An 11792-nucleotide genomic window follows, 5' to 3' on the forward strand; every position below is an offset into this window, starting at 1 on the left:
AGAGGGGAGAGAAGGGAAGGAAATTGAAAGAATCCCAAGCAGGCTCCACACTGTCATTGCAGAGCCTGATGTGGGCTCTAACTCATGAACTATGAGATCATGACCTGAGCCAAAACTAAGAGTCAGATGCTTAACCAACTGAGCCATCCAGGTGCCCCAGGAAGGGATCATTTTAGTTCCTGAGATCACCTGGATTTGTTTCTTCTCCAGGAAAGTTCCAGATGCAGGTCTTACCCCAGTGTGGCCACGCAGTCCATGAGGATGCCCCTGACAAGGTGAGTCTGATACTCTGTGACTGTCAAAGGACAGCTAGCTGTGAGAGTAACCTTAGCTCTCCCAGAAAATAGTACAAGCCTATGAGTTAGCCTGTGTTGCACACAGCAGCTGTTGTGGGGCCTGTACAGATACAACTCCATCATCTCCCCAAACCTCTCCCTGGTGGCTGCTCATGGTCTTGGTTTTCTGGGTATGCGCTGAGGAGCCAGTGACACCTTGCTGTTTTTATCCCACATCCCTCTGGTTAAGATCTTAAGCCCTGCTTCTCTCTCTTCCCTGAAAGCCAGATGTAAAAAGGGGAAATTGGGGTAGAAACTGCCTCCTAAACTACAGGCATAGTTGGAAGTTAATAGGTACTCCTCCTATAGGAATAAGGTGCTTTGTAACTCTCAGGGATAATTAAGCCTTCACATCATTACTCTTGACTTCTCTGGAGCTATCCCTGGCAAGGATGGTGGGGAAGCATCTCCCTAGCCCTGCCAGGACTCAGATCCTTTAGATTTCAGATCCTACAGGTCCCATGAATCCACTATAGAGCCTAACCTTCCAAGAAAAGCCCACAGGACCTCCAAAGGTGATCCCCATTGCTTATGTCATATAGCTTGGACTATCTCTCCCTTTTCCAGGTAGCTGAAGCTGTTGCCACTTTCCTGATCCGGCATAGGTTTGCAGAGCCCATCGGCGGATTCCAGTGGTAAGGAAGTAACAAAGGTTTAAAGAGCCAAGCAATGCTGGTCATCCACAACAAAAAGTTATTTGTAATGTTGTAAATATCTCTGCCTTATCCCTGCCTGGTTTGGGTCACCATGTCTTTCTTCTTCCTCAACACAGGGCCAAGTATTTGTGTTTCTGTTAAGCCATGGTTGATTGTTTCTGTGTGCCTTGGTCCCATGGGTTGTTGTGGAGCGGAGATTAAATTATGTCTAGTCCCACTGACTCAGCCACTCCACCTGACTTCTTAAAGAAATCCCCTCACTTCCTGAGGTGTCCCCTTGTCTGAGGAGGCTAGGGTGGGAATCTGTCTTTTTCTAGGCTGTTAGATAAGTTCTATATGCCTTACCCTTCTCTGCTGCTGAGGAAGGCTGAGCAGGCCATGGAGGCTGTTTAGAGATCCAGAGCTGGGTTTTCAACCTTAGCACTATTGATGTTTGAGGGCCTGTCGTCTACATTGTAGGATGTTTGACAGCATTGCTAGCCTGTAATGCACTAGAAGTCAGTAGTACTCCAACATACACACTCAAAGTTATGACAAGGAAAAGTATCTTTAGGTTTTACCAAATGTCTCAAGGAAGACAAAATCATTTACAGTTGAGAACCACTGGTTTAAAGGAAAAAGGATGCCTCTCATCCTAGGAAGCTCTTCATCTGTTTAGGGAGACACAGTTGGACTCTGTTGAGGAGGAGGAGGAAGAGAGGCCTGATTACCAAAATCACACAGACTGGGCCTCACCGTAGGGAACTCCTAGTCTGTGCTACAGAATGCGCCTGATCCTCAGCCCACAAACCCAGTGAGTCACACCTGCCAGTTGGAAAGTCTTCTGATTTTGGTGAGGGTCCAGGTGAACTGGTTCCCTACCTTCAGGCATTAGAAGAGGAAATGTTGAGGAAAAGAAATCGCTTCTGCATTAGAAAACTCTAAATGTCAGGGCCTAGGAAGTGAGGGTCACAGGGAAGGGTCGGCATTGGAAATGATGACAAGAGCCTGGTACAGTGAGACACCCAAGTGACCTCAAGTAACTAACCACTGATGGATTCCAGGAATCAAAAGTAAAGACTTAGTTTTTCTTGATAATAATAGTGTCCAGGGCTCCGGGACCATCTGGAGGTTTGGTCATATCACCAGTTCACAGACCCTGTGTCTAGACCTAGATGGGGCTGTGGGAAGGTCGGACAGTCTGCAAGGGCCTTAGTGGTCATGGAGGCCTGGGCTTTCTGGAGGAGACAGGTTAGCAAGGGAAAGCTAGTAATGGTCACATTTTTTTTCTTTCTCTTTCCATTCTTCACAGTGTGTTTCCTGGCTGTTAGTAACCTGCTATCCATCCTTGACACTGAGCTCTGTTGTAAATACATCGCACCAGAGGCCACTGTGATGCCGCTGTCTCCTCTCACCATCCCGCCCGACCATGTGACACCGGCTCCCTATAGACGGGCACCCCCAGATGTACAAACCCTTTTGTGTATTCCTGCCAAAAGCATTGTTTTCCAGGGCCTTTGACCAACCTCGACCAACTTAGTCCAAGGCTCCCCCGTTCCCACCCCTTCACTGTTCAGGGGTAGCCCCTGCCTGTTCTCCCTGCCTTGCCTAGGGTGAAGCCTCCATCAGAACTGCCACTCTGGGCCCCCATTCCTGGTATTAGGCAGCGCACCTGGGTCTAAATGTCTCCCCAGGCTCAGGGACCGCCATTCCTTAAGAATGTTCTTGGTATGGTCCTGCCCTACCTCATGGGATGGGCCATGCACAGGGTGGTCCTTATATTTCCTTTCAAATAAAATACCAGTCAGGTACCTTTTTTCCCCAGTCTTACTCTTCCAGGCTTGGAAGACCCCGAGAGGCCAGGATCCCATCCTTAGGAATAGGGAGGGGTGGTGGATATAGCATCACAAGAAACCAGCCTGAAAATCAGGTCCAGCCAGTCCAAGCACATGGCCTCCCACCAGGGGAGAGCCCACTGTCCCTCTCCCACACGTCTGGGCACCTGCCCTGGGCTGAGGCCAGGCTGCTCCAGGGGCGTCTTGTGAGCTCTCACCTGCCACAGAACAACCCAGGTTAAATACAGCCCATGCACAAAGCCACAGGCCAAAGCCTGTGGAATTGTTTTTAAGAATCAAATTTAACCATTTTCATAATTGGTCCCCAGAGGTGTGCAGAGTGCCCGCTTGCCTCTTCTAGATCCACTGCTTATCTTCACCATTTGTGGTCTCCGTGTCCCTCTTCATAGGAACAGTACAGCCCGGCACCCTCCATCTTTGCCCTCTTCCAGCTGCCTCATCACCGCACGGCGCCTCCCCCTACTGCCCAGGCACGCGATTCCCAAGGGCAGAAAGGGGTAGTCTCCGGCAGCCCATCTTTTCTGTGACTGTCTTAGGTGATGCGTAGCCCCCTCCACCTTTCCACCCGACAACTTCCTATCCCTGTCCTGCTGCACGGTCCAGAGTCTGGGACCTACTTTGTTTCTTTGTTATTTATGACCTTGTTTAAAGAAAATAAATATCTCCCAACCTTTATTGATCTTGTCTTTTTCCATGGAGTTGTCCTTATTTGTGTTGTTCTGGGGGCAGGGGACAGTTTTGTTGGATTTAGTCACCATAGGTCTCTAGAAACCCCTTTCCTGAAGCCCATCAGCATCTTATGCTCTGCCTGCTGCCCACATCCAGAATGCCCAGTGAATGGGCAGAGCCAGCCTCCACTGCAGCCAGGGAGACCCAGATCCCAGTCCCATTCTTCCAGTTATTTGCTCGGTCAACTTTGGCCCAAACAGGACAGTCTGTGCACTATTCACATGAGTGCAGGCACTCATGGCTTCACATCAGCCAACACCAGAACTTTGTCTACAACCCAGATCATGTCCTGAACTCTAGATGCTTAGATTTGTTTTCCTCCTCCTCTCTCTCCCAGATGACCAAAAGCCACTCATATAACTTCCTGAAACTGAACTTACCTTTCCCCTAATATGTGTCCTTCCTCCCATGTTCCCTTGCTCTGTAAGTGATAAGAACCACCATCGCTCCATTGTCCAAACCAGGCACGCAGAGCTCTCTAGATGACTCCCTTACACCCATATCCGGCTTACCACCAAACCCCTATCCATGCTCTTTCCTGCCTCCTGTTTTCCATCCCACAGACCCTGCCATAGCTTGGGCCTCGTCTGCCAGCCAGCTCACTCAGTACCCTTGCTGGTTTTCTGCATAGTCCCTCCCTTGATCATCCTCTACACACTCTTGGGAGTCTTCTTTCTATTAGGCTTTAGAGCCAGACTGTCGAAATGAGAACCCAAGACCCTCCCCTTACAAGCTGTATGAGATAGCCATGTACCTTCTCTCTTTGTGCTGCAGTTTCCCTCCTCTGAAAAATGATCGACAGTACCTACCTCACAGTCTTAAAGACTACGTAAGTTAATATAGGTAAACCGACTTTCTCAGTAATAGGCACAGGGTAAGCACTTATAAAAACTAATAAATAGTTCCCGTTGTGTCACACCATACTGTACTTAAGACCTTTACTCAGAGTTGGTCTGGGGACCAGTAGCATCAGTAGCATCTGGAAGCTAATTAAAAATTCTGTCTCCACCCCAGACCTACTGAGTCAACTGATCTGCATTCTAACAAACACATTAATTCTAAGAAATTCTGGTTTGGATGTTCCCTGAATATTTCAGGATAAAGCATGAGCTTCCTAGCAAAGAAGAAAAGTGCCTTGTGTGTGATCGGATTTCTCCCACCAAGCCCTTGAGGAGTGTGCAAGAGAGTGGGTGGTCCCTTTGCTGGGCTGTGTGCCTTCTGTCCACATGAGGGCAGCATAATCACATGCATGGTTTTCCAGAACACACCAGCACTTCTGTTCACCAGGCAAGTCATAATAGTCATCAAATTTTGAGTGTCACCTAATTCACTTTACACTCATTTCCTTTAATCCTCACAGGAGCCCGATGAGGTAAGTAATGTTATATGTTCCTTTTACAAGTAGGCAGACGGATCCAAATTCATACAGCTCAGAAGTGCTGGTGTCAGAATTCAAATCTAGATTTTTTCCTCTCCACACTGCCTCCTGGACAATACAGGGGACGCTAGGCAGAGATCATTTTAGTCTAGGTACCAGACTAAAATAGCAAGAGGACGATGACCAGGGACTTGAGGTTTCTTCAGGCTTGATGCATGGAGACTGAGAATGAATGATATGTTGAACTTTGTGTTAGGTTCTATATTAGTCACACACATCTTTATATCCTTCTGAAGTACGGGCATGATTATCCTCCACTTTAAAGGTGAGGAAACTGAACCTCAGAGATGTGAAGTGACTTGCCCACAGCCATGGCTAGGAGGCGGCAGCATCTTTGTTTATTGAGTGTTCCACTGAACCCCAGCAGGGAAGAGCAATTCATATGTTTGCATAGCATGTCTTTAATGAGCACCTACTATGTGCTGGCCATAACAACATCCTTGTGAAGCCTACAGATCAGCACTATGAACTCAGGAAGAAATAGAGTATACTCAGACCCTCTGAATGAAGGATTTTCTGCAGAGTCAGAAGGAGCATGTCTGGGCCATTCTGTCACACACACACACACTGAAGAACGTCTAAGGAGAACTTTTTCAAAAAAATAATGTAGGCAAATTTGGAGGTAGCCATAGATCTTTTGGTAGGGAGAGAATCCTGACATTGAGAGGACTCAAAGGCATGAGGGGAGCTGGATATGAATGACTTCTTGGTGTTACCTTCTTCTAAACCTATTGTTAGGAGCATTTATTTGCTTTTTAGGCAAACCTGAGCACCTGTTCTGTACCACGCTTCCAATGGACTTTGGAGACAAATAATGAAGCCACTCAAATGGGCTCATAGTCTAGACAGATTTAGAGAAAGTGTGGTCACTTTTAGTGACCACATTGCCTAAAGAGGAAGGGAACAACTAAACCTCTTTGGAAACAGGTCAGGAAAGTCTCCACAAAAGAGATAGAATTTGATTTGGGCTTTGAAGCATCATCACAAGGTGGAGGTGCAGAAGGAAAGGAAATAAAATACAAGGCAGAAGGGACAGCATACGCAAGCCCAATATACTTGAAAGTCAGTCTGAGGCGAACTGGTAGATTAGTGGGATTAGTATGGCTGGAGGAGAGGCTGACAGGAGAGTCAGCAGAAGGCAGGACATAAAGGACTTGAGGGACAAGAATGGGGAGGCCTCAGAAGTTAGGAACTCTAATATCCTGTGTAATGGATTGGTAGAGGGCAGAGTGGAGGCAGGGAGATAATAAGAGGCAGGTGTAGCCGTCAGAGAAAAGGCACAGCTAGGCTTAACTAGGACAGTGGATGCAGGGATAAGAGAAAAGCTTCATTATCTTTTTTTTTTTTTAATGTGTACTTATTGTTGAGAAGGAGAGACAGAGTGCAAGTGGGGAAGGGGCAGAGAGAGAGAGGGAGACACAGAACCTGAAGCAGGTTCCAGGGCTCTGAGCTGTCAGCACAGCTCCTGACGCGGGGCTCAAACCCATGAACCATGAGATCATGACCTAAGCCTAAGTTGGATCCTTAGTCAATTGAGTCACCCAGGCTCCCTGAAAAGGTTCATTATTTTTGGAGGTGGAATGAACAATACAGAAACCAATTTGGATGGTGAGATGCCAAGAACCCTTAAGTTGGAGTCAGGGGTCTGTCATCAGAAATGGGGGTAGGGAGTTAAAAGATCAGGACTTTAAGAAGGGAAGAGCAAGGAGAGGGCCTAAAACCAAAGTAGAGAAAAGCAAAGGCAGTCTCACTCTCCCTTGCAGGAACAGAGTTTTTGAGCCAACTCTTCTGCCGTGGCTGACTGTCCCACTAGCAGCCAGAATCAACATGTTCTCAATCTGGGTCCAGGGCTCTCAGAAAGTTATGTAAACTCAAGAGGCTCCCTTATTCCTAGAGCTGGTTTCCTCTCCCAGCAGTTTGCTAGAAAACCCCAGCCTGTAGCCAGGCTTGGAAACTGAGACTAGCCAAGTGGCTGGCCTCTTACACATGCGGAAAGTGACTGCTGCCCTCCTGCCCCAAGCAGATGAACAGGAGGTATAATGGTCAGTACTTTAGTTTTGTCCCATCTGAAAATGTGGCAAACTTTAAAGAAGATAGAGACAGTAGTTATCTACAGGGATCCATCAGAGCCTTACCCTCAAATGCTTGGCCAAAAACACTGTCTCCTTTGAACCAATCTTTGGTTTCGCCTGGAGCTATCCATTTCACATGTCAATATGCCCCTGGCCATGTCCGAGGGTCCCTCTTTCACTCAAACCTTAGCAGGGAACAGGCCTATCAAGCACCGGGTGGGAAGAATCATGTGACCAAGGAAAGGGTGGGCAGGGTAGGCTCTCCTTCCTAAAGGGGAGAAAATTGTGGGGATCCCTAGGTGAAAAAGAAAGAAAAGTCCAGAAAGAAAGGTTCGTTAGAAGCAGCTGGTGGGGAGAAACTCCATGCTCCAGATCCCAATTCTGCTCCTAGCTATGTGAATTTAGGGAAGTCGGTGTACATTTTGTTTTGTTTTGTATTGTTTTTGTTTCTAACCCCCTTTTCCTCCTTTGCCAAAAGGGATCATTGTTGTAAGACAAGGGAGATAAAATAGCTGCCATGGTGTAGGCACAAATGTTTGTCTCCTCCCCCTAGCTTTTTAGCTCATTTCATAATTTTGCTAAGTGTACAACAGTCTGCCTGCAAATGTCCCTTCTCCCCGGCCCACCCCCTCTCCATTGCCCTCTCCCAGCTTGAGTGGCCAGGTCCCCCAGACAGAAGACTCTTTGAATGGTTCCATGAAAGGGCAGTTTATGCTGGCTGCCCTTGGCATTGCTGGACAAGCCCCCACTAGAATTAACACCTTCTCGCTTCCTTCTCCCAGACAGCTCTCCCTGCCCTCGTGTGTAAAAGGAGGACAAGTGAGGTAGTAGCTGGTCCCTGCTGTCCGTATGTTCTCTCTGTTGTGTTCCTGGGGCCCCACATGGAAGCCCTTTCGGCCCAGTCTAGCCATAGCGTTCTCCCCTTTCTCCAAGCTCCCATGATCCTTAGGGTAACACCACACAGCTTTCCACTTGATTGTATCCAATTAGCTATTCTTATATTTGGGTGTGTGCTCATTTTGCCTTAAGGGCAGTGAGCAGGCCTCCTCATTTTCTTGGATTCTCATGGAGCACCTAGCATGGAACTATTCACACAATAGGTGTTCACTGTGGCTCTGTGGAACTGAGGTGATTCATTTGTGTATTCAACAAATACCTAAAACGGGCACCTGGCTGACTCATTAGGTAGAGCATATGACTCTTGATCTCAGGGTTGTGAGTTCAAGCTCCACACTAGCCATGGAGCATACCTAACAAACAAACAAACCGTTTTTAAAAAACAAATAACTATCTGATAAGATTCTTAGCCATTAGGCACTAGAGGTTAGAAACTCCTCTCAAAAACTTTTGGCTCCAAAGATATTATTGCCAATGGTAACAAATCAACCACAGCCAAATAACATGTAATGCAGACAACAGAAGGCTAGTTAAGATCTTTGGAGCAGACCTGAGTTTGAATCCTGCCTCTGTCACTGTATAGATGTGTAACCTCAGGCGACTTACATGTTCTCTGCCTCAGTTTCTTTCATCTGCAGAATGGGGATAACAGTGCCTATCTCATTTTAAGATCTCAAGTACACCTAAGTTCTTAGCACAGTGCCTGGCCTATTGTACATGGTCAGTATGGGGTCACTAGTGACACTATTTACTTAAAAGAATATTCCCCTTGGGGCACCTGGGTGGCTCAGTAGTTTGAGCGTCCAACTTCGGCTCAGGTCATGATTTAACGATCCATGGGTTTGAGCCCTGCATCGGGCTCTGTGCTGACAGCTCAGAGCCTGGAGCCTGTCTTCAGATTCTGTGTCTCTATCTGTCTCTGCCCCTTCCCCATTCACTCTCTGTCTCTCTCAAAATAAAATAAAGACATTAAAAAATTAAAAAAAAAAAAAGAAGAATATTCCCTGGAGTGAGGCTTGTGAGTGATACGTAGTGCAGGGCTAGGAGCTCAGTTGGACAAGGCCGTTAGAAAAAAGGCTGAATGGGGCATCTGGGTGGCTCAGTCAGTTAAGCATCAGAATTCAGCTCTGATCACAAGCTCATGGTTTATGAGGTCGACCTCCACGTTGGGCTCTGTGCTGACAGCTCTGAGCGTGGAGCCTTCTTCGGATTCTGTGTCTTCCTCTCTCTGCCTGCCTCCCCCTCCGCTCCCCCGCCTCTCTCTCAAATATAAATAAAAACATTAAAAAATGTTTAAGAAAAAAAAGAAAGGCCGAAGAATGGTGCAAGAAAGCAAAATTATAACCGAGCAATGCCCCAGGCAGCAGTCAGTCCTATCTAGATTTAGCTACCTACCCCCTAAGCACTGTTGGGCCCCCAAAGCACACCACTTTCTAGCAGGACTAGTCAGAGTTTCTGAGGGCATGGAGACTGCTGCAAATATAAAGGAATAAGGCCTTTCCACTCTCCAGCGGTGGTATGATGGAAGGACACAGCTTTGATAACCACTGAGTGGGAAGCACTGATAAGGAGATTTCAAAAGACCAGGCCCCAGACCAAGCCCTACTGTGTGACCCCAGGCAAGCCACTAACCATTCCCCAGACTGCTTTCCATAATGCCTGCTCACCTTTATACCCTGGGCGGGTGAAGTTCAAGAAAAGTGCTAAAAGTGTTCTAAAAACTAACATACTGGCCAAAAGTAAAGTGGTACCATCCATAGCATAGGGACAGGCCTGCCCCTCCTTCCACGCCTCTCCAGACCGTCAACATCTTTAAGACTTCATCAGCTTCTCCTTCCCATGAAGCCTCCGGGGGGAGCTTGTCAGTGGTGTGTTCCTGTTTCCACCTCTGAGACTGTCCTGTGATGCTCTGAAGGTCTGGGCACGGTCAGCATTCTAATTCTCTCCATTCCTGGTGCCTTCAAGGGCCTGGAACTAAGGCAGCACCTTGGCTGTGTGATTAGGATAAACAGAGGCTATCCCAACTACCCCAAGCCACAATGATCCCTTCAGTTCTGGATTGTGGCATTCAATAATTCATCTCTTATTGCATGCAACCTTTCCACGTCGTGCTTAACTTATATTTAACCCTGGATGCATTTGTGTTATCCCCCTACTGGTCATTAGCTCCCAGGGACTCCATTGTGCACCTCAGCATCCCCAGCGCATGCCTGGGCCCAGTGCTTGCCCCTGGGGAATGCTCAGTAAGCACTTGTTTCACCTGCCAGACAGCTCTGGAGCCTCGGTCACCTGAGTAGGATGTGTGATAATTGTACATATCAGACATTGCAAAAGTAGTGGTTCAAAACACAAAGTTTGGAGCCAGACTGTGGGACTTGGGCAAATTACTTAACCTCACCTCTGCATCCATATCTGTAAAACAGGCATAACACTGCAGCGAGGGTTGGGATGAACATTTAAATCATTGATACATATAGGCCTTACAGCAGTGCCCATCGTATAGTAAACTTGCCCAAGTTCACCGTTGCTGTTATTAGCAGAAACCAACCCTGCGATTCTGAGAAGGCCCAGCTCTGAGCCCTGCAGCTGTAAAGAAAGGCGCGCTGTGTTGCTCACAGTAGCTTTCTGTTTCCAGTCCGGTCCTCTGGAACCTCAGTATGTGACTGAGGGTAGCAGACCATGCCCCTCACCACAACCACCAAACATGTTGCTCTGGTATCTTAACTAGGTTGAGCTGTAGGCACTTGAAAAACAGCAAATGCAGGGAAGCAGCTTTCTCTGAACTCCCGTTATCTGCGTAAAGACAGATTCTCCAAGAGGAAATCAATTGTCAAAAATCCCCTCTCTGGGAGTTTCCGCAACTGAGAAGGATTGACGCTTAGCACGGAGAGGAGACTAGAAGTAGATGTCACACCCACACAGACCTGGTCACAAACTATCATACCTCTCATCTATTCTAAGGGCCCATTCATCTTTCCTAAAAAAATCTCCCCTAAGAGGCCTATACCTCCCCCACCCCTTTCCTTTTTAAGATGATATCCTGAATTCTAAGCCACCCAGGGGAGTTACTCATTTTTCCCTGTGTTTCTCGTGTGTATGTGAGGTATACATGTTCATAAACTTCTGTTTTTCTCTTATTAATCTGTCTTTTATTACAGACATCTCAGCAAAGAATACAAAAGGGTAGAGCTAAAATTCCTTCCCCTAGATGACAAGATTTCCAGAATCTTGGCAGACTCAGCAGAAATACTGAAGATGTGACCAGGTGCTCATCGAGGCCATGGGGGAAGCTGGCTACCAGCACATCAGAACTCTTAGGGGCCACACAGCTCTGGGAAGCAGAAATCCTGAAGAGCATGGTGCAGGGAGGGGGCAGAGAGAACACAGCATCCAACCACCCAGTCCTTTAACTGTGTGCCTTCTTTGTGAGCGAGCCACACACTCCCACCCGTTAAAGAACCTGAGCCAAGTTGCCTGGAACATCTTCTGCACAAGTGCTCAGACATTACAGTTTGTTATCAATACAGCCTAGCTCATGCTACCCTTCTTCTGGGAAATGCTTCTCATTAGACTCTACCTTAAAAATTCTACCAGTCCTCTGGAGGAGCCAAGATGGAGGAACAGCACGGAAGTCTTTTTTCTGTCTCTCACATATGAAACACAGCCAGATCAACACTAAACCACCCTGCCCACCCAGAAGCCAGATTTGAGGATGAACACAACAATCTGCACAACCTGAACCGCAGAACTCAGCAGGCACAAGGCGCGGAGAGGTGACCTGGGGGAGAGAGGAGATGCAGAGGGCAGGAAACTGTTTTTGCTTGTGGAGA

General features: G+C 47.4%; 1 protein-coding gene across 2 annotated transcripts in view; it reads left to right on the forward strand.

Annotated features, from left to right (window-relative positions):
- PPME1 (protein phosphatase methylesterase 1) overlaps nucleotides 1–3501 on the forward strand; it is a 66705-nt gene extending 63204 nt beyond the window's left edge. For both annotated transcript variants that reach the window (XM_029956601.1, XM_029956602.1), the window contains exons 12-14: nucleotides 211–275; nucleotides 903–970; nucleotides 2283–3501. In XM_029956601.1, coding sequence (XP_029812461.1) covers nucleotides 211–275; nucleotides 903–970; nucleotides 2283–2301 — 152 coding nt within the window. In that variant the 3' untranslated portion in view covers nucleotides 2302–3501. The remainder of the gene's footprint in view (nucleotides 1–210; nucleotides 276–902; nucleotides 971–2282) is intronic.
- Nucleotides 3502–11792: the final 8291 nt, after the last annotated feature.

This window comes from Suricata suricatta, chromosome 11 (genome assembly GCF_006229205.1).
Source record: "Suricata suricatta isolate VVHF042 chromosome 11, meerkat_22Aug2017_6uvM2_HiC, whole genome shotgun sequence".
Lineage (NCBI taxonomy): Eukaryota > Metazoa > Chordata > Mammalia > Carnivora > Herpestidae > Suricata > Suricata suricatta.